This window comes from Glycine soja, chromosome 3 (genome assembly GCF_004193775.1).
Source record: "Glycine soja cultivar W05 chromosome 3, ASM419377v2, whole genome shotgun sequence".
In the NCBI taxonomy this organism is placed as follows: Eukaryota; Viridiplantae; Streptophyta; class Magnoliopsida; order Fabales; family Fabaceae; genus Glycine; species Glycine soja.
The window spans coordinates 1,634,512-1,657,874 of record NC_041004.1 but is presented as its reverse complement, the minus strand read 5'-3'; the positions used below and the strand labels follow the sequence as shown (position 1 = coordinate 1,657,874).

Sequence of the window (23,363 nt, the reverse complement as noted above, 5' to 3'; positions counted from 1 at the left end):
AACCGTTAACCGTTAACCGTTAGTGCTAACTAACTTCGTGTATTATTAACTAATAAATGTAAAAAAATAAAAGAAACTTCTAAGTCCTATGCTAACACTTTGCACTGTTCTCCACTTGCCACTAATAAACTTCATATTATTAGAAAGATTATCCAAATTAAAAAAAAATGTTTAAAAACCTCAATTGTTTATTTTATTTCAAAAATATTTGGCAGTGTCATATATAAGAAATAAGTAAATAAATAATAGGAATAGTTAAATGAGTTAATTTTAGTTAATAATTATTCAAGTAATATATTAGTTCGTCGTTGGTGATGATGATCTTTGGGAGATGTGAGTGGGGCTTTCAAAGACCAATATGTTGACCCACGACAATGCGATTCTAGCACATTAGGTTTAAGATATATAGAGTATAATTGGAATTTCCTTCATTCCATCCTTCTTAATTAACTTTGGGTTTCCTGCTTTAATTGCTAGCCACATCACAGTTCATGGATTCAGTTTCTACATCCTTTGGAATGAGAGCAACCTAGAGAATTTTTACGAGGGTTGCACTTGGTGATCTACTCTCGTCATGCTTATTTGTGCTTTGTGTAGAGAAATTGGGGTTGAGGATTCATGAGTTGATTTCAAATAATATCTGGTAACCCATATATCTTTGTCGTGAGGTGATCCTTCACTCACGCGTTTACTTTTTGTCGATGATGTGTTACTTTTTTAGAGGCTCTGAAAGAACATAATTATGTTATATGTTGTAATTATTTAAAAATTATAGTCTCATACTTCCACAACACATATTAGATTCATCCTTTAACTTACTTTTTAACTTTGCTGCAATACAAAAAGATGTGATCAATTCTAGTTCTTTGATATTATGCATCGTTAAATCAAGCACAACCTTAGTGAAATTTGAATCCTTTTAAGTATTTGGTTCCAACAAAATCCCAAGTCATTCACTTGGGTGTTATTTTTCAAGTGGTTGTGAAGTGAGATTAATTAACTTGTTATAATCCCTAAGATTCAACTTAATAAATTTAAGAAATAAAAAAAAAAGATACAAATGATCCACCCAATTTTTTTCCCACTAATCTAAAAAATAAACCTTTTCACTCTTTATCACTCTGAATGAATGAATAATGTAGAAATTAAAAAATGAGCTCGATCAAGCGATGATGTATGTTTGTCTAATAGCCAATTCTTTCATTTCAAAATATAATACTTGACAAGTAATAAGATCTGTTGGCAAAAAAATGCCCTCCATTGTCTTCAATGAATATCAATCGTCCACTTTTCTTTTTTCTTTTTTATCAACCGTCTCAAAAGTTTTTTTGGGATCCAAATCTATATTGTACTGATCAAGATACTAAAAAGTCAGCAAAAAAAAAGATCAAGATACTACAAGGAAAATAGGTGAAACTAAATCAACTCTAGAAATAAAGCTTCATTGTTTTAATTTGCTAAGGCCTCCTTCATTGAAAGTTGACGAGCAATTGTTAATACTATAGGCACGACGCGGTTATGACTTTACCTGTTAAAAAATATTGGAGCAATGATAACATATGATGGTTAAATATAATTAATGATCAAGATAATTGCCCCCATACTACAAAAGTTGTATCCGATGGAAATGCATTACATACTTAAACCCAAGGATAATAAAAACTAAGTGTCATCATCTATGCCTTTGTCAGTTTTCATAAAAAACCTTAACAATCACTAAATTAGTTTTAGGATATATTATCAAACTACTATAAGTTTAATGCATTCCCAAGTATTAGTTACACATCAATTGGAACCAGCATAATTCATGGCATGCATCAAGAAACAATAGTCACTGAGAAAGTTGTTTAAATCATATACTTTAAGCATGAAGTTAAACACCTTTAGCCACACTATTGACAAAAAAAGGAGTGCTAGCACCACACTTTCTTACATGCTCCCAACAGTGTCTCTTATTGGTTAAAATCTATTGAAAACTATAAATCATGAGAAAGATTCATTAAATAAGATGTGAAACCTACAAAATTTTATGATTTTCAAATAAAAGGGAGTATGTTCAAAAGAGTAAAAGAGTATGTTAGAGAGTGTGTTCAAACGGCATGTCATAAATCATGCCATAAAAGTAAAACAACATGAAGGTTCAATCCAGAAATGAAGTGGATAGGAAAGAGACACTCACAAGTCTATAGGTTCCAGGCTTCTGTGCTCCACAAATGTCTATGAAATCAAAAAGAAGCTACCAAGGTAACAAAATGACAATTCGTTAGCCAAGTATGCCAACTTTCACAGTAATGTAATATAGACATATTACACCTCGAAATGTGTTGATGCCTATTTCATAGGTATGCATTCATGAAGTAAATAAGGGAAAGATAGAAAAGACTTGTTTGATTTTTTGAAAGAAATGACTTAAACTGAAGTGAGAAATTATTTTCCTCTAGGTTCTTGTGAGAGAAAATGTATAATTCAAAAATAAACTTTGAAAAAGTATGCTAATTTAAATACAGAACTCACAAAGAATTTGATTTCATCTGGTATTTAAAATGAATTCGATTGTAGGAAACAATGTCTCAATTCTCCAAACAGGAGAGAGATAAAAACAGAAAAATGGGCTTAAGGGAAGCAAATGTCTGTTGGTGTATGAAAGAAGAACAGATAAAAGGGGAAAGCATGGAAATTTAATGTAAGAAGGGAGTCAGGAAGTGGAGAAATCCGTTGGAAATGAACGGAAATGCTGAACATAATGGGCTGCTGGCAAGAGGGTATTGGGGGAAGAGAATTGGAGAATTGTAATGTAATGATGAAGGAAATCACAAAGGAGAGGGTGGCTAGAACGTTTAGGAGGATATATGAGCACTCTTTCTAATGGATGTGTCATTGGCTTGGGGAATGTATACTGGGCAGGGCCTGTTTGAGTAAGCTTCATTAGAAGCACTTCTAAGAAAAGAAAACAAGAAGAAAAAAATGAGATGAGTTTCTCCATAAGCTAAAATGAGCTCTTCATTAGCTAATCATTAGGGGCCTGTTTGTTCCAACTTTCTTCTTGAGTTATTCTGGTTTATCTTTGCTGTTTTTGTTTCTCTGTTCAACAGAGATTTCTTACTTATGCTGTAAGGATTTCATCATATTCTAACGCTAATTTTACCTCTAGTTTGTCAACTGGCATTCGAACAACGATAGTAATTACTTCATCAGATAACGGCGGTTCTTTGGAAAGCTTAACTTCTTTCTTGTCAAGAATTTTCCTCAATTCCTGCAATCACAAGGCACACACAATTCAGTGGTGCTTGCCTCTAGCCACATCTTATAATGAATTTGTATTTATATAGTTTATAATGATGATATATTTAAGAATCACCACCATTTACAAATACAGGAAAACCATACAAACTTAGAATAACTACCCATGCACACAAAAACATACATAGGGGCATGTCAAGCACAAGCACTATTTTTTTTTGTGAGTGGAGAAAGGGGCTATTTGTGAGTTATTGACCATTCAATCTTACATGTATAGACAAATATCTGGAGTTAAAGTCATGCAACCTTTAGTTAACTGTAATATTGACTATCCATAGATGAAGGGTTACACTTCATATTCATATCACAACTAACAGCAGGAACAAAATCATATTCATATTCATTATCACAACTAACAGCAGGAACAAAGTCAACAAGTCACAAACTGAGCAAATGTGTTACCTTTTTTACAAGCATTTTTTTGTATGACTCTTGTTCCTTTGAGGAATGGCTTTCAGCTTTATTGAGAGAACTCAATTCCTTTTGTTTATCAGCTCGTAGTGACTCTAGATATTCAGAATCCTGCACAAAATTATGACAAATGACGCATCATGTCATAAACCTTGATCACACAGCCATCACAGGCCAGAATCCAAACCTGTTGTTGTTTCAGCAAGCGAGAGTCATTTAATAATTGTGACATAGAAGTGGACAGACATTGTGCCTTCGGATCCACATTTTGTTCTGGATGATGTTGCAGATTAGGCAAGGATGAAATATGGTGAGAACTGTGATTGGAAATTTCACCAAAAAGTGCAGTTTCAGCGAACAATGCTTCATTAAGCTCTTCAGAAGAAATACCACCCCACTACATTGTGAGATGAGATTGAATGGTCAATAACTTATTGAAATAAGATTGAATGATCAATATATCTTTCTCTCTTTGACAAATATATATATATATATATATATATATATATTCTAAATCAAGTTAGGAACATCATCTAATCAAATTGTAGCTCAAGATGTTGCACAACCAGTCATCGGTCATTCATCAAACCACAGTGCTGGTGGTCACATACCTTACCTCTATTTGGCCTCTTGCTCTGCAGTCTAAATTCAATGCAACTAAAATTCAGAAAGACTGGAAAAGGAGAAATTGAATTGTCAAAATAAAATGAATATTCAAAAACCTCTAAGGACAACAAAAGTGCATGAGCCAAATCATCATCTTCTTGCTGAAAATGACCTCGAGGAAGCCCACCATCAGATGAATCCTGAAATAATGTTTATTGAAAGCAGGGCAAATTTTAGAAAGCATATAGAAATAGAAATAGAAGTAAAAACAAGATGAAAGAAAATAAAAGCAACTCTATGAACCACATTGCCATACATGTGCCTATCCACCTCAAGAAAATGGGCATTAATAGCTTCATTTAGATTGCCTCCATATTTCTGCATACCAGTTAAACAAAAAATTCAGACCACCGGTTACTAATAAAAATTGAAGGAACTAGTGCTTGCAAGGGTAAGGCTATGTACAATTACCCTCCCCCATACCTTCACTTTTATTTTATTCTTAAAAATGCACGGCATTTCACGAATTATGACTAGCTAAATTCACACCAACGGTTACTAATAAAAATTGAAGGAACTAGTGCTTGCAAGGGTAAGGCCATGTACAATTACCCTCCCCCATACCTTCACTTAGTGAGAAGCCTAAGGACATTACCGGTCAATCAAAAGATATAACTTTAAAGTAATTATTACAAAAGTGAACATACAAAGTATGTGATTGGATGACTAATTTACACTTGAAAGTACATAATCTAATTTCTCTTATGATAAAGACTATGTATTATTATCTTATCTCCTATTTGTAAGAATCAAATTATAGTGCAAAATATACTACAACTTATTTTATTTTTTTACAAATAAGATGAGAGGTGATATTTATTAGGAAATCTCACTTTATCTCTATCTCAATTCTGAAAATATAGCTTATATATTTATTTTCTTAATGTTAATTGGTTTTAAGCTAAAAAATCTAACATCTAATATTCAAAAGTCTCTTGTAACTTTTATATATATATATATATATATATTCATAATTTGATAATATCACTAATATTTATATTTTTTATTTCTTATATATTTATAAAATTATCATTAACTTATACTTATTTATAAAAAATATATTTAGTTAAAGATATTTTTACTAACTATTGACTTAAGATGCAAATATAGTTATATAATAATATGTAAATAAAATATTAAATATTTTAAATTATTTTATCAAATCACGTTAAATTTGGATTGAAACAAATGAAAATTTTAAACAAAATTAATTAAATGATAAATTAAAAAATGAAAGTGATTAAATCAAATAATTTATCTTTCCAAACTCATCAAATCGGATATGCAAACACTCCAAATATTCTTTTACAATTATTTATAAAACACTTTATCTATTCAAAATATTCTAAAGTCACCTAAACGAATGAAACGACCCCGTTTTGGGTTATCTCCATAGTACTACTAAACAAGTAGAGCAGAGGAAGAGCACCGAAGAGTATTTAGCGATCTCCGAGAATACATAGTGACACAAATCAACCACCTCTGCGCGAACCACATTACCCAGTGAACCCTACCGCACCAAAACAAAACCCTCGCAAACCCTAACCCTAGACATGGACGGGGACGACGAGACCTCGGGTCCGATGATCGACGAAATCTACGCCAACGGTGGTGGCGACGACGGCGACAAGCGGAGCCGCCGCGCGATCATGAGCGGCGACCAGGTCGACATCGAAGCGTACGCGGCGCTGTACTCGGGGCGCACCAAGATCATGCGGCTTTTGTTCATCGCCGACAAGATGAACAACGCGGCGTCGCAGCTCGAGGCGCTGCGCATGGCCTACGACGAGATTAAGAAGGGTGAGAACACGCAGCTGTTCAGGGAGGTCGTGCAGAAGATCGACGGGAGGCTGGGACCGAACTACGGCATGGATGCGGCGTGGTGCGACGCCATCGATCGGAGAGCGGAGCAGAAGAAGGAGAAGCTCGAGAACGAACTCAATGCGTATAGGGTGAGTTTTTGATTTTTTGGGGATGAAATTTGGAAATTGCTGTGTTTTTTCTTTGTTTTTGTTCTTGCCCTAGAATCTTTGGTTGGTTTAATCAATTAAAAATATGACTTATATTGTCATGTTATTTGAAAATAGGTTATTATTTTTTTTTCTTCAAATTATGGTGTTATGAAACGTGTGCTTAGGTTTTGATTGTAGGATGCTTTAATCGCACGTGTCATTGATGATAAGTAGTGTTTGTGAAGACTAAGCTTTTAAAATGTGGATGAAACGTGTTCTTAGGTTTTGATTGTAGGATGTTTTAAACGCACGTGCCATTGATGATAAGTAGTGTTTGTTAAGATGAAGGCTTAAATTGTGGTAGCAGTTTCGTCGCAATCCTTGATATTGTGGGAAATTGCAGACAAATGTGACATCGGCCACAATTGCAGACTTAGGTTTTAGATTGTGGTATCAGTTTCGTTCTGATTCTTGATATTGCAGGAAATTGCAGACAATACGACGTTTAAATGCACGTGTCATTGATGATAAGTAGTGTTTGTGAAGTCTAAGCTTTTTTAAATATTGGTAGCAGTTTCGTTGTAATCCGTGTTATTGTGGGAAATTGCAGGCAAATGTGATGTTGGTCACAATTGCAGACTAAAGTTTTAAATTGTGGTAGCAGGTTCATTGTGATTTGCGAACAAATGTGACTTTGGCCTCAATTACAGTTGTGAATCTAAAAACCTTGATGTTGTGGCCTCAATCCTGGTCGCTAACTGTTTTTTAAGACCTTACGGTGAAGTGTTGTTTGTTTGTTTCAAATTCTTTTGTTTGCTGTTGGATGAAATTTGTTGTTTGACTATAACATTTGTTTGTGCTGTTGCTTCTGCTGCAAACTATTGTGTTTTGTATACATTCAGTGATCTTTTGGGATGTGCTGTAGCCTGTATGTGTATGTAGCTTTTGTTTGGTGATTAGTATGTATTGCTTTCACCTTGTGTTTTTTATACTCTGGTGTTTATTTATGAGAGATGAAGAGTCTGGTGTTGTTTTTCATGCAATGTGTTCCGCAGATAGTTTTGTTTACCGACTTCTGGGGGGATGGTTGTTGTGCACAGTTGTGTGCTATTTACAGGAAACTCTGCAGTTTTTTGTATTTTGTGGTTGCGTTAGGGTTTGGTTAAAATGTATCCAACATGCAAGATTAACAGTGTTTGGATTACTGTTTGAATCACTAAGAATTTACATCTGTACATTCCGGGACAGAAAACAGAGAAGCAACACCAGTGTCTCATTGATTATGATGTATGTTACATTGATACAAATTGTTTTCCAAACACACTAATTGTCATGCCATTTATGGTTCCTCCCAAACAAAATTCTAAAAGAATAAAACTATGAAGCTAAAATGATAGGTTTTGTGATTTGTTTTTGTTTTCTGGGATAGCATTCTTTTGTATGATACTACCTTTGGTCTTGTATATAAGAAACAATTACGTAATTCATCAAGACCAATAAAAGTGGTTAGATTGGTTATTTTGTCATAAATTTTAATTTTATTCCAAGACTATCCATACATTAATATTTAAGAGGTGATTATTTTTCAAATTCAACCAATGAGTGTACCTTGTTTTGTTGATAGCTCAATAAATGCTTCACTTTTATGTGGAAATGAGTGTAATCAATTAATAGACATCACAGTTAATTAGTGGTAAGAAAGAAATTTAGCATTAAAGTAGTCCTATGTTTCTTAATTAGGACCAAAAAAATGTTGCCTTTTGTTTCTTATATATAGGACTGTAGGTAGTATTTTGATGAGGCCTGCTTTTTCGTAAATCACCATTGATTCCTTATCCTGTCAATTTGTTCATCTTGCATTTATTTTTTGCAGACAAACTTAATTAAGGAAAGCATTAGAATGGGATACAATGATTTTGGAGAGTTTTACTATGCTCATGGTCAATTGGGGGACGCTTTTAAAAGTTATGTCCGTACTCGGGATTATTGCACTACATCAAAGCACATTGTTCATATGTGTATGAGTGCAATTCTGGTCAGCATTGAAATGGGTCAATTTCCTCATGTTACAAGCTATGTTAGCAAGGCAGAACAGTCACCAGATGCCCTTGAAGCAGTAACAGTTGCAAAGCTACGATGTGCTGCAGGATTGGCTAATCTAGAAGCCAAAAAGTACAAGCTTGCTGCCCGAAAGGTCTGTTCCTTAGCACTCTACTTTCTCAGTCAGTCTAGACTAGATCCATCTAGCATGGTCTATGAAATTCCTGATTTGGAGGTTGAGGATTCAATACTAATTTATCATTGTTGGATGTATGATAACCTCTTAACTTAATTGCTAATAACATGGTAGTAAGTATCATGGGTATCTTGATCCGATACATGCAATGTGATTCAGAGGCCCAACGATGTGAATTGGATGTTGGATCCTTTTTGGGTGTGAATTGCAAACGGATCGCTTGTATCATTCCAGAATCGCATGAATTGCCAGTTGTTTTTGAATTGTGTGTGTCTGGCGCAGCAACTGATGAAGCAGGTCACGTCCCCAAAACAGGGTTGGGTCATGCACGGACTAACTGTGTAACAGCAGTGCGGTGCATGGTTGCCTCCCGGCAGAAGTGGCTGCGCTTTGTGGCTGAATCACGGTGGCCATGTGGGTTAGTGGGAGCAATTTCATTTTCTGCTTTGACCTCCCTGTTAGTGTTTGCGGCGCTGCAATCTCTCAAGGAGTTAGGATTCCAGGAGACAAATTGGGCCATGTGGCCCAAACCTTTTGTTTGCCTTTTTTTTTTGTTGGGTTCTATCTTGTGTCCAGATTAGTTTCAAACTTGGGCCAGTAGGCATTGTGTATAACATAACCTATAATATATAAACTAAATAATAGTAGTAGTGACCAAAAAAACTAAATAATCCATAACATATAGTATAACAAATTAATCAATATATTAAAATAAATATAATGCAATAAATAAATATAGTAATAAAAAATGTAATAAACTATTTAAAGGATAACATGTTATATATAAACGAAATAATACTCAGTAATAAAATAATTAAACCATAAGGTATGTATGCTTTCGTTTTTAATGTTTCTTTATGTTCAAATGCTCCTACAATGTTTTTAAATGTCACACACACTCACATACATATATATGTTTTATTTTTTATCATGAATGTTACGATTCACGATTTGATTCGAAAGCTTTCCGATACATGATTTGTATCCCGATTCAACTGCCGTGGCTAATAACTTTGGCAACCTTGTTTTCTTTATTTAATGCAGTTTCTAGAAACAGGACCTGAACTGGGAAGTCACTATAATGACGTAATTGCACCTCAAGATGTTGCAACATATGGAGGACTTTGTGCACTTGCAACATTTGATCGGGCAGAGTTAAAGGCAAGCTCTCCATTATATTGTTGTGATGGTTCTTCTTTTCAATCTGAAACATTGATGGCATTGTCTTTGTTTTTTCTTTTTTCTTTTTCAATATCTGGCAGAGTAAAGTTATAGACAATTCCAACTTCCGCAATTTCTTAGAGTTAGTACCTGAAGTAAGGGAACTGATAAATGATTTTTACTCAAGGTAAGTTGGTCTTCATGTTCTCTTTTTCTTTGTTGTTCACCTATGTAATGTATTAGGGATTAGTCACTAGGCATCACTTTTTTTTTTCTTGCTCAACTGAATTAAAATAAAACTATAGAGAATCACCAGTAGAATAGGTAAATGAAGTTCTTCATGTGTGGTGCTAAGCTGGTCTGAAAAAATTACCAGGATATTTAAGAAATTGGATTCGAAGGTATGCATGGAGAATATAGACATGAATTCGTTATATTGATTATTGATGTGGTTAAACCTTCCCCCCCCCCCCCCCCCCCCCCTCCAACAAGGGAGATGGTTAGAGTTAACTATTTTTCTTGATTGTTGTCCTTTTGATTTGCATACTGCAAATTAAAATGTTGTTTTTTAGAATTTAGTTATCATGTTATTGTCGATGTAAAAAGTTTTATATTGTCAACTAATTAAAAATCATCCTAGTAAAGACAAAAGTCATGGAACACACCATAGAAGACAATATGTGATTACTGTCTGTGCATACTAATTAAATTCTTATTTTAATATTGTTGAATTGGTGTAAACTGAAAAGGGGGCCGTTACATGATTACATCTTTCAATATTTATTTTACTCTTAATTATATATATCACTCAAACTGTTTCTTTGCAATGTTTTACTTTCTTTCTGTACGTGTTTTTTTTTTCTCTGGCTCTCTGGAAAATATATTTATCTTGATGTCTTTGCTTCCTTTTCTCAGTCACTATGCTTCATGTCTGGAATACCTCGGGAACCTCAAAGCAAACCTATTGCTTGATATACATTTGCATGACCATGTTGAGACACTTTATGATCAAATTCGTCACAAAGCCCTTATCCAGTACACACTCCCATTTGTGTCTGTTGATTTGAACATGATGGCTAATGCATTCAAGACAACTGTTGCGGGACTTGAGAAGGAACTAGAAGCATTGATTACTGATAATCAGATACAGGTCTGATTTCACTTAATTTGCCTTGTTTTGTCTATAGCTTGATTTGGTTGAATTTATAATGGAAAGAAATCGACACCTCAGTATTACATTCGTTTCATTTTTTTATTATAACTTTTGAAGACAGTTTTATATATACGTGTGTGTGTGTATTTACAATAAAACAGTCTGTATGTGACTTAAGCAGTTTATTGTTGGTGGAACCTTTTGCACTTTGCAGGCTCGAATTGATTCGCACAACAAAATTTTGTATGCACGGCATGCGGATCAAAGGAATGCCACCTTTCAAAGGGTTCTGGAAACTGGAAGGGAATTTGATCGTGATGTTCGTTCCATGTTACTGAGATCAAATCTTATCAAGCATGAGTTCAATCTTAGAGCATTAAGGAAACTTTGATTATGGACTGATGATAATGGGACCAAGTTGCTATTTTACTTTTTAATATAGCAGGCGTTTATCAACTCTAACGAAGCAGGATTCTGGAGTGAATCAAGGTTGCAAACGTACATTTTTGTGCAAACATTTTAACGGCATATTATGGTTTCTTTTGTATATACTCTTTCATAATTTCTCAATTAATTCGTCACAAGATCTTCATTTCCTGTTTTTAACCTGCACCTCATTTTTGGTGACTCCGTTGCGCAAGAATTGAGTGTTGATGGTCCGAAAACATTCTCATGATCTGTCTTAAGAATTCTCTGTTCTGGTAATTATAATGAGCTCTCAGAAGATAATGGTTGTGCTGGGTTGGACATGTTGTGTCAACTTGGTTATTTTGGCAGGAAAGGTTGAAGGTTTTCAACCTACTAATCCTTTTAACCTGTTGAGAAAAGGTGGGGGGTTGGCTGGTTGGGTTTACCTGCATAACCTTTAATTGTTAGATCATGAGGATATATATATTTTACATATTAGAATGTTTTATGAATTTGAAGGAACCACGACAAAATTAATTTCTAAAATCTTTCATTTTTTCTAGTGAATCAAACAAGGAGTTATTTATTCTTTTCCTACCCTTAAATATGTTTGTAATTCTTATAAAAATTAATGATTTTTTATTTTAGTTCTTATAAAAAATTTTCTTGAACTTTCATCTTCATGAATTTGATATATTGTTTGGAAAAATTATATTTTTATCTTTTTAGATGTCTCCAATTTCAATTTTAGTTCTCATTTAAATTTATTCACGAATTTAGTTCTTAAATTATGTTTAATTCTATAAATGTGATCTTCAAATTCAAATTTTGACGTTGACCGTTACAAAAGAATATTGACTGTCATGTGTCACGCTCTGATTGGACGTTGACAACAATATATTTTGATCGTCTAGCGTTCCTTTTAACAATCAACGTCTAGATATAAACTTAGGAATTAAAGGAATAAATTTGTAAATAAATTTAAAGGGTGACTAAAACTAAAATTAGAAACAATTAGGGGAGACTAAAATCAAAAATTGTTTTGAATTTCTATTATTATATGATACGTATTGATGACTCCTGTGTTTTGGGGTCAAGTAACCCATTCAAGGTAATACATGTTAGTATTTATGATACAATATTATTGTGTGATACCACCTAAAAAAAATTTAGATTGTTAAAATAAATGTTATTTATCTACTTTAAAATGAATTTTAGGGATGAATACTTATATCAGATTTTGGAAGGATTAAACAATAAGTTTAAATTTTAGAGGGATAAAAGTAAAGAATTTTCTTTGGACTAAAATTAAAACACTTTTTTCATTGGGACTAAAAATATATTTGTCACTGTAATATTGTTTTATGTAAAATGATATTGATTAATTTAAATAATATATATATATATATATATATATATATATATTAAGGGAAGAGAGACATTTCGTATCTCTTTAATTTTTTTAATAATAAAAACAATAGAAATTAAATATAATTAATAAAAAAATGACAGAACAAACAAAATTAATAATATAAAAAGTAATAGGAAGTTAATATAAGTTAGAAAAAAAATTAAAATTTAAAAATTAATTTAAGAATAAAATTGTTTAATAAAATGTGCACACTAAATGATAATTTCCATTATTAATAATTATATATATATATATATATATATAATTTGTTTCCATATAGCTTTTTTTCTAATTCTAAACAAGTAAACATAACACAAAGCTGCAATAAAAGAACATAACACGAAATAACATAAAATTCTAAACAATTTGAGCATTTTGTTTTTTTCCTCAGATTTTTATTTGAGAAAAGAGTGGGCATATTACAATTCTATTTTGTTTTATCCTCTTGATTTTCAGCAATTTTCTGTTAGATCTGAACCACATGCTGTTCAATTCAAGCTTCCGACATTTATCTAAGCTTCAAAGGAGCCCATTAATTAATTTATCAAATACATAGGTTACCGTGTTGATAGAAGGTTTTCTTTGTATTTAATGTGAAAAATTTATCTATTTAATGTGAAAATTCCGAATTCAATTTTTATTATAGGTAAAAATTTCTTAAATCATCATATTCATGTCACAAAATTAATTTTTCATCAATAATTGATCGATACATTTGATTTTTAACCACAGAAAGAAAAAAAAAATTACATCATCACTGACTCAGTACATCCCATAAACCTCACTGTACACAATTTCGAGGGGTACACATGTAGAACACGAGTCACACATAAGGAGACCTGACACCATACTCTAACCCAACATGTTAAGTTCAGGTTTATGAGTCTTCTCCCTATAAGGTGTTCAACATGGTGTTCAACCTTTCCACTTACCGATGTGGAACTTCACCTCACAGTTGTAACTCAACACAAAACTCACACTATTGAATCTCACACCCTTCAATCTTCTTCTTCCAATAAACCCTCCCAGTTAGTTGCATTCATTAACAATTTAACCCCGACGCCGTTTTGATCGGATCCAATTTTCATTTCAATGGGTCACGTGAACCTCCCAGCCTCGAAGCGCGTGCGGCAGTGGCGCGTGCTGGACCTGGTCTCGGCGGCGTTCTTCGGCCTGGTATTCCTCTTCTTCCTGCTCGTCTTCACGCCGGCGGGAGACTCCCTCGCCGCCTCCGGCCGCCAGACGCTGCTCCTCTCCGCCTCCTCCGCGGATCCGCGCCTGCGCCTGCGCGTGTCGGCGGCCATCGAGGAGGCGGGGCAGCGGCAGCCTCGCGTGATCGAGGCCTGCCCCGCCGACACCGCCGCCGACCACATGCCGTGCGAGGATCCGCGGCTCAACAGCCAGCTCAGCAGGGAGATGAATTACTACCGCGAGAGGCACTGCCCGCCTCTCGAGACCACGCCGCTCTGCCTCGTTCCGCCGCTGAAGGGATACAAGGTGCCGGTGAAGTGGCCGGAGAGCCTGCACAAGGTATGGATCTTGAGATTGGGCTGCAATGTTGGGGAATGCTGTTGTTTATTTAACTATTTTATTATTTTTTTTAATTTGATTTTCATGCATGCCAATGTGTAAATATATTTACATTGTTACAAACTCTTGTAATTAGTGATATAGCCAAATTAAACCAAAAAAAAAAAGTATCATGTGATAGGAAACTCTCATCTTATAATCCGATTTTGTGAAGTTGAATTAGGCTGAGACCCACTTAAGAGAAACTACTACTATAGATATAACTTAAAAGTAATTATTACAGAAGTCAATGGTTTTATTAGAATGACCATGCAAAAATTATTCATATTGTAAGTACATTCTAATCAATATTTTTTTCTAATGTGAAATTTTTGTAGGACACTGCCCCGTGATTTTAATTTAACCTCAGTGAAATTTCTAATAAAAACTTTTTATTTGTTTTAGAGCAGTCATTAGCCGGACACTTTTTCTTTTGAGTATGGTGTTTTATTGTGCTGGTTATATACAGGGAGCTATATGTTAGTGTTTGGCAACTGGATAAGAGAAGTGCTCAACACAATTTATAACACACTTCTAACACCAGCTTTACTATTAGTTAAAATTTATTGAAAACTATAAAATCTTGACTATGTCATTCTAAATAAGAAGTGAGATCCGCAAAGTTTTATATTTTTCAATAAATTTCAGCATATAGTAGAAAACATGTTCAAAAGAGTGTGTTGCTAGCATTTTTCACTGAATAATTATCACATTTGGAAGATAGGAGCTTGGTTTTGAGTGTTTTCTAGCATGTGATTGATTCAGGTTTATGTTTTTGGTGATTGAGTAGGGAGGCCTCTTAAAAAAATTATTGCTTTTTAAGCTGCTTCTGGATGAGGGCGAGCCCTGGTGCAGCGGTAAAGTTGTGCCTTGGTGACTTGTTGGTCATGGGTTCGAATCCGGAAACAGCCTCTTTGCATATGCAAGGGTAAGGCTGCGTACAACATCCCTCCCCCATACCTTCGCATAGCGAAGAGCCTCTGGACAATGGGGTACGAAGTAAGCTGCTTCTGGATCTGGTCATCATTTAAATTGGGCGTGCCTTGGTTTTAGAATGAGAAAGTAAATTGTTATGCTATTAAGTTGTGATTGCTAATTAGGTGGATGTATGGATTCACTTCTCTAAGGCAATTTCATTTTATAAGGAATTGGTGATCTAATTGAATGTTCTGGTCAAATTTATCTGGCAGCCAAGTTGTTTGGAGCAAACTTGGCCCTAGGACATTTATTTTTAAGAACCTATGATATAAAACGTGTGTCCAGAATAGGCAATTATGTGTCTCAGAAAAAATATTTACCTTTTAGAATGTTGTTGATGTTTGCCATTTAGTGATCTATCTATCTAAAAGCACTGATGTATTCATGTAGATATGGCACAGCAACATGCCATACAACAAGATTGCTGACAGGAAAGGTCACCAAGGATGGATGAAGCTTGAAGGTCCTCACTTTATATTCCCTGGAGGTGGCACAATGTTTCCAGATGGAGCAGAGCAGTATATTGAAAAACTTGGTCAATACATTCCAATAAATGGTGGTGTTCTGAGGACTGCTCTAGATATGGGATGTGGGGTAGGATCTATTTTCCTGTTTCCTTTTGAGACCTTATTACTAGAATTTCTTGTTTAGCATGAAAATATTTTTTGTGCTTTACAGGTTGCCAGTTTTGGAGGATATTTACTAGCTCAAAACATATTAACCATGTCTTTTGCTCCAAGAGATTCACACAAATCACAGATACAATTTGCACTTGAAAGAGGAGTACCAGCTTTTGTTGCCATGCTTGGTACTCGCAGACTCCCATTTCCTGCATTTGGCTTTGACTTAGTCCATTGTTCTCGGTGTTTAATCCCTTTTACAGCCTACAGTAAGTTCTTCATCACTGCCGACCTTTGCATATCTTGCAAACTTCTAAATCGAAATAACTTCCCTAATGCAGAAACCTTGCCTTGCAGATGTATCTTATTTCATTGAAGTGGACAGATTACTTCGCCCTGGTGGATATTTAGTCATTTCTGGTCCCCCTGTTCAGTGGCCTAAACAAGATAAAGAATGGTCAGATCTCCAGGCTGTGGCAAGAGCTTTGTGTTATGAACTGATTGCTGTAGATGGTAACACTGTGATCTGGAAAAAGCCAGCAGCGGAGATGTGTCTCCCCAACCAAAATGAATTTGGTCTAGACTTATGTGATGATTCAGATGACCCAAGTTTTGCATGGTAATTTTCGGTAGGCTATTGCTAGTTAGTTTTTCCTGAACTATCTTTGCTTCACATTACTTCATTAAACATCCATTGTTTATGCTTGCTACACATTTCTGCATCGTATGGACCTGGAAATAATAGCACTCGGGAGAATGCTATCATTGTTATTCGTTTATGGACTTCTCATAGTGTTGTTTACTTGAGATTCCACTAATAAGATGATTTATTTCACAGGTACTTCAAATTGAAGAAATGCGTCACTAGGATGTCTTCTGTCAAAGGTGAATATGCTATTGGCACAATTCCCAAGTGGCCAGAAAGGCTAACTGCTTCTCCACTGAGATCCACAGTCCTGAAAAATGGTGCTGATGTATATGAGGCAGACACTAAGCGATGGGTAAGGAGGGTTGCACACTATAAGAACTCTCTAAAAATAAAGTTGGGGACTTCAGCAGTACGCAATGTCATGGATATGAATGCATTTTTTGGGGGATTTGCCGCAGCACTAAATTCTGATCCTGTGTGGGTAATGAATGTTGTTCCATCTCACAAGCCAATAACTCTTGATGCAATCTTTGACAGAGGTCTTATTGGAGTTTATCATGATTGGTGAGTTTTTTGCTGAAAATTTCAAGTGTTTCTCTTAAAAGGGCTTTTTGTTTTATCTTTTGGCTTGTCTTAATCAATGGTAAATTGAGTGTTGACATGACTTGAAAATCAGGTTACTGTGGGAAACTATTTCATACTATAACACCAGAGAGTAGAAACTATTTCATTTGACTAGGGATTCACTGAATTTATTTTGCTTAAAATTGATTCCTGGTCTACAGTTTGATTTGTTTGTCATCCTTGTGGCTTTTCTTTTCCAGGCAGTTACTACTTTCCACTATATTTTATCTTGTATTTTGCTATGTATGTTTGTATGTATTAGAATTTATCTTTATGATCCAGTTCTCATTCTGCTTTTGTATCTTGGATTTAAGTTGCAGTTGAAATCTGCTAAATGAAGCTAAATATTGAATGGCATGAGACAGCTAATAATTATTTAATTGATTTTATAACTGTGCATTTTAGGTAGTCCTCTAGTTATCTTTTTAAAAAATGAAAACTGAAGTGAAGTACTTCACCTCTTTACTTATTTTGGTGAATTTTGAACATGTATTACTGTTTGTAATGGACAAATATTTGAAATCTAAGTTGTTTGATTACTGTTCACAGGTGTGAACCTTTCTCAACATATCCTCGCACCTATGACCTGATACATGTGGCAAGCATGGAATCACTTGTAAAGGATCCAGCCTCTGGCAGAAACAGGTATTTTCATTCTAAAAGTGCTAATAAAAGGCTTCCTTAACTGACTTGTGGCTCATTAATTTCATGTGTTAGATTTGTACTGAAGCCAAGTATGCTTTTTCTTTCAATTGATAGTTTTACTAGTTAATACTCTGTTAGTGTTTGTAAGTATGTCGAAAGCTTGGAGCCTTCCGTGTATCTCCGAGACTATGACATTATTTTAACATAATTACTTTTGTTTCCTTTATTATGAATGTTTTCATCATTTTTTTTATTATGAATGTTCACATCATTAAATTGACTGCAGTCAAATGTTCAAATTTTCAAATGTAAAAACTTATGGTCTACTACTGCAACTGTTACATCAGTTGATTAGTTAGCATTTATGCGTAGGCTGTTCATTGGTCTGTCTGGAATTATTAAGAAACACAGTATGGACCAAGGATTGGTTGAACAGATACTCAAATGTAGTTCTGAGTTGCCTAGGTTCCAAATTTCCTTCTATTAAATTGATGTCAGATCTCGACTTACCACAGTTTCCTCTTACTAATGCAAAATGATTATCTATTATAATTTGTATCCTGGCAGACACTACAATGTTTCGCATAAACAATGAGCTCACCCTGCTCACTTCATGACTTCATTACAGATGTACCCTTCTTGATTTGATGGTGGAACTCGATCGAATTTTACGCCCAGAAGGCACTGTTGTGGTGAGGGATACCCCTGAAGTAATTGAGAAAGTAGCTCGGGTTGCACATGCAGTGAGGTGGAAGCCCACCATATATAACAAAGAACCTGAATCACATGGCAGGGAGAAAATCCTAGTTGCAACCAAGACCTTCTGGAAAAGCTAATTCTCATCCCACTAACATAGCTGTGTAATTTAGGTAAAATTTCCTTCTCGCTGATTTGGGGATGAGGTTTTCAAGGCTATCTTTCTCTGTGCATCAAAGCGATGCGATTTCCTTTCCTGTTCAGTGTTTATATAAAGAGAAAGTAAGGTTAGGATCTGAGATGTGAAGACTGTGCAGTTTTATATGGAAAGCACAAGCCAGTGTTAGTTATATTTTCTCTTTGCCATTAAGGATTCACTTGTAATTCAGTGCTTATATTTATCATTGCTTATTTATTGAAAACAGCCATCACTGATCTAATTGGTTTTTTAACTTTTGTTCTAATATGTACTGTGCAATTTAATTCTCTCCTCATTACCATCTCTATGAAGACTTCTTCCCTGATGTTCGCTCCAACTACTAGCACTGTTTTCATTTACTAATTTTAGTCAATGCTGTTAATGTCTTGTTTAAATAGGGGAATATGTAATGTTTGGATTGTTGGTAGAGAATGGAACAAAGTGGACTGGAACATAATAAAAAACTGTTTTATATTGTCTTTTTAAATTGCAACTCTAATAATTTATTTTTTTTACATTTGTAAATTTTTATTAAACCTATGATTTTTATTTACAATTTAAATATGTAAACAAATTAATTATTAGATAAAAATTAATTGTCACAAAATTTATTATGTAAATTTATATGTGTATTAAATATACATTAAAAATTTTAGTGTTATATATAGTGACATTAATTATTTTAAAACAATTGATCTATTAGTTTAGTTGGTTAGAGTGTTGTGTTAATAATACAAAAGTCAGGTTCGATTTCTGCTTGAATCATTAATTTTGTAAAATATATTTTTGAAAAAAAAATTAAAAAAAATCTTATGGACTACTTATAGATTGACAATTCATATCAGTTTTATGGAAAGGTAAAACTGAAATTTCAGATGATATGTTGTGTGGTTTAGCAATAATGGTGGGTGCCCAAAGCAGCACCCTCTTAACATGTTATATTCGATATATTGCTATTTAAATACCCCCTTCCTACTCATACACTGCCCCATTCCCCTTTTCCCCAAAATACCCTCGTGAAAATATCACCTTCATCATGAAATGAGAAGCATTTGAATCTTCTACGTTGATCTGGTCCACACTACATGCGTCAAAATTCTAAAAGGTTTTCCAGCAATGAAAACCCCAATTCTAACGACGACAATCTCTCAATTCTCCCAACCAAAACCCACCTCTATGGTATGATGGTCCACTACTATGTTGTTAAGATCGATGACGACGGCAAAAATGAAAATTAATAACAAAATCTAAATATCTGGTTTTTGCCTCATCCGTCCTCATTATTCTTTCAACCTTAATTTCGTACTCCCGTTTTTATTATTCTTTGAAGCTTAATTTTTCTCCTCTTGCACGTATTTTCTACTCTTTGATTTATTTTCTTCTCTGTAAAAAAATAATAGAATTTAATTATAATTTCATTCCCTACATTGAATACGATATTGTGCACATTCCATCAATTATGTACATAATAACGTATGTGTTGGTAGATATTGCTCGTTGCATTTTTGTCAATAAGTCACTGCACAATTACTTTATTTTAAAGCACGTCGATGTGTTTCGTGTGTTCATCAATATTGCATGTGATTTATTTTAATGGTAACGATAATTATTTTATGGAAACATATACCTATTAAAAAATAAAATTTTGAAATCGTGTGGTAATATATATAGTTTTGGAAATTACTTTTTAGAATATGTATATGTTTTTTGAAATAAAATTTTAGTATTTTTTTATTTGATTTTATTTTATCACAACTCTACTTTTCTTTATTTCTTTTTCACAATGAGCGTTTAAATTAACATAATATGAATTTCCATACTTAGTTTAATTCTTTTGAAGTTTAGATTCTACCGCTTAAATTAACTTAGTTTTTCTTCAAGGTCAACCCCAAAGTCAAATCTTCATCATTGAGAGGAAGAAGAGGTCCATCTTTATACTTCATTGCACCTCTCTCTGAATATTTTTACGGGGTACTCAACCATACAATCATCATGGCTCCAAAATTCTTCCTCCAAAGGGTTTCATAAATGCATTCTTATATGGCTTTGAAACGTCTTCCTTGCAAGAACCATCCACAACCACATCCCTTAATCTTATTTTCGTACTTCAAATAAATAATTCATGCATCCTTCTTAATAGAGAAAACCATACTTATCTCACCATTAAAAAAAACTAGTAGAGCTCACCATAAGCTTGCTGTTCGTCTATTTAATTCACTTTGTTGTTATGATAATAGTAAAGACATTCACTAACTACTTTGAGTTCATGCATGAAGCTCTAGCATTCAATCAACTATGTGCACGTGTAACAGACACAGTACAAAACTATAATCCAATACATAAAATGCTTAATTACTTGATGTTGGACATTACTCTTGGTATAGTATTGCAAGGGGCAATCCAATAAGTGATAGTCTAAGACATATGGGGACAATTAAATGCAACAACTTTTAGGTTTCAATTTAATCACTTTAGACGTTGAATAACATAAATATTAATAAGTTGACAAACAAAAATGGCTTCAAAGAATTGCACTAGAAAATACATGTATGTGTTGGATAACATAAATATTAATAAGTTAACAAACAAAAATACTTTTATGAAACCCTTTTAGGTTTCAATTTAATCACTTTAGACGTTGAATAACATAAATATTAATAAGTTGACAAACAAAAATGGCTTCAAAGAATTGCACTAGAAAATACATGTATGTGTTGGATAACATAAATATTAATAAGTTAACAAACAAAAATACTTTTATGAAACCCTTTTAGGTTTCAATTTAATCACTTTAGACGTTGAATAACATAAATATTAATAAGTTGACTATACATGTATGTGTTGAATTGCACTAGAAAATACATGTGACAAAAATGGCTTCAAAGAATTGCACTAGATATATTTTCTAGTGCAATTTAATCACTTGTGAGATAATTGTTTTGAACTATCACTAAAATATAATTCGGCCTAATAGTTAGACAAATAAAAATGGCTTCAAAGAATATTCAATACACAACAAATAACATCCAACCAATTAAAAAAATGTGAATGCCATTTACTATTTTTTTGAACATTCAAGAAGTGGATCTTTGTAACATATATCGTTTAAAATAAGGCATTTTTGTGAAAATTTAAAAAATGGATTAGTCACACATACAAAGACATTAGGTAATTAAGAAAACAAAAATGTTTTTTTTTTATTGAAATTATTAATTAACCGTATCATGATTTTCATTAAACAAATTGTATTGTTGATTTCTTGATTTTAACTATTTTTTGTGTTCCTTTTACTTGTCTTGGAGGGTGCTATGTCTTTAGCTTTTGTAGTAATTCCTTAATTTTGATAAAATTTCTTATGTGTGTTTGTAAAACTATATATGATCCTTGCTGTAATAGTGTAATCATCTGTTTTAATTGTGATCAAACATTTTAGGAAGAGCTTAGATTTTGAGGCAAAAGGCTCCAGCACAGAATATCTTTCTGGTGAACAGTAAAATTTCTATTGAGTGGTGGCTTTTGGGTTTTGTGCCAAATTGCTTGAACCTTCATAAAAAAAGTATATGGAAGTTAAAATATATGCCCATGTTATATTTTTTTTTTGTTCACCGAATATATTAATATCAATCTTTGTTGTTAATTTTGTGAACAAAACAGTGAAGTTTTCTTGTTGATGGTTTAAGTTTGCAAATGTAGGCCTTCTATCAATGCTTAAAATTAAAATTTGATTAAACTCAAACGCCATGGTTTGTTATGGCAAAGAAGTTTTGTTCCTGCTATTCTTTTAGCAATTGTACTTTATTCACGGTATGCCACAGGAGTTTTCTCTGGTGGCAAGGGTTCGAAGAAGAGAGAGCATACAGGATGAAGTTTCTTATTACTTGCTTAAATTCAATCTTAATATTGATGCAGTCAACTTAGAAAATTGCACTAGAAAATACATGTATGTGTTGTACTTTTGAAGGGTAAAAAAAAATTCATACTAAAATATATCACATTCAAATCTGGAGGTTTTGTGACATCACTCACTATAGATCTTGGTATGCTTTCGGGATTGGTAAAATGTCTCATCTGTTTTAGCCCATAATCAATAACACATTAAAGTTAAGATTGGATTGAAGAATGAGATATAAGTTCTTGGGATTATATTGTCTCTGTTGTTCAAAGCTTGAGAAGAAAAATGACAAAAAGAGTGGGAGTGGGAGTGGCCTCTTGTCTGTCCTTGGTAAAGTTGGCTTCAACAATGAAATGTTTTTGGCAGTGGTCTCGATATATGGCAGCTCCCTTAGCAGTAAATTATCATAGACTTCAATCTGCACTCACATTCAAAGCAGCATGAATGTAACTATTCTTCTCTTTACAATATTTTTTGTCTAACAGATAGGCTTTCAGTTGCAGTTATATTTCCTAGGAGGCAGCACTTTAGAGAGGTGAATTTTGAGAGAAAGAACTCAAAATGAAACAGCTTCGTATTCAAGAGAATGTAGTAGTGCATTGGTTTTGCATGTCATCCATATTATAGTCTCGTATTAGACTTGGTGGAGATCATTTCGTAATTAAGCTACTATTAATTAAAGTACAACTTCCTAGATGATACTTGTGCTCATTAAATGTATATAAACATGAGATAGATGAACATACTATTACTCCCTTCGGTCTTTGTTATAACGTACGGTTATCTAATTAGC

General features: G+C 33.7%; 2 protein-coding genes across 2 annotated transcripts; both read left to right on the top strand.

Moving 5' to 3' along the window:
* Nucleotides 1-5,790: 5,790 nt before the first annotated feature.
* Nucleotides 5,791-11,471, top strand: LOC114405797 (COP9 signalosome complex subunit 1-like). The gene is made up of 6 exons (XM_028368294.1): nucleotides 5,791-6,329; nucleotides 8,203-8,523; nucleotides 9,610-9,726; nucleotides 9,828-9,913; nucleotides 10,642-10,876; nucleotides 11,094-11,471. Exons 1-6 carry the CDS (start codon nucleotides 5,931-5,933, stop codon nucleotides 11,268-11,270), a joined length of 1,335 nt encoding a protein of 444 aa, XP_028224095.1. The 5' UTR covers nucleotides 5,791-5,930; the 3' UTR covers nucleotides 11,271-11,471.
* A 2,068-nt stretch (nucleotides 11,472-13,539) lies between these two features.
* Nucleotides 13,540-18,943, top strand: LOC114405796 (probable methyltransferase PMT13). Its single transcript, XM_028368293.1, has 7 exons — nucleotides 13,540-14,228; nucleotides 15,636-15,839; nucleotides 15,924-16,134; nucleotides 16,223-16,484; nucleotides 16,704-17,078; nucleotides 17,688-17,783; nucleotides 18,412-18,943. Exons 1-7 carry the CDS (start codon nucleotides 13,791-13,793, stop codon nucleotides 18,617-18,619), a joined length of 1,794 nt encoding a protein of 597 aa, XP_028224094.1. The 5' UTR covers nucleotides 13,540-13,790; the 3' UTR covers nucleotides 18,620-18,943.
* Nucleotides 18,944-23,363: the final 4,420 nt, after the last annotated feature.

Excerpts from the sequence above, each read along its gene's own strand:
- LOC114405797 (XM_028368294.1), top strand. The coding sequence starts at position 5,931 with ATGGACGGGGACGACGAGACCTCGGGTCCGATGATCGACGAAATCTAC. Across the intron at positions 6,330-8,202 it reads ACGAACTCAATGCGTATAGG|ACAAACTTAATTAAGGAAAG; the intron begins GTGAGTTTTTGA and ends TATTTTTTGCAG. Across the intron at positions 9,727-9,827 it reads TTGATCGGGCAGAGTTAAAG|AGTAAAGTTATAGACAATTC; the intron begins GCAAGCTCTCCA and ends AATATCTGGCAG.
- LOC114405796 (XM_028368293.1), top strand. The coding sequence starts at position 13,791 with ATGGGTCACGTGAACCTCCCAGCCTCGAAGCGCGTGCGGCAGTGGCGC. Across the intron at positions 16,485-16,703 it reads GATGACCCAAGTTTTGCATG|GTACTTCAAATTGAAGAAAT; the intron begins GTAATTTTCGGT and ends TTTATTTCACAG. Across the intron at positions 17,079-17,687 it reads ATTGGAGTTTATCATGATTG|GTGTGAACCTTTCTCAACAT; the intron begins GTGAGTTTTTTG and ends TACTGTTCACAG.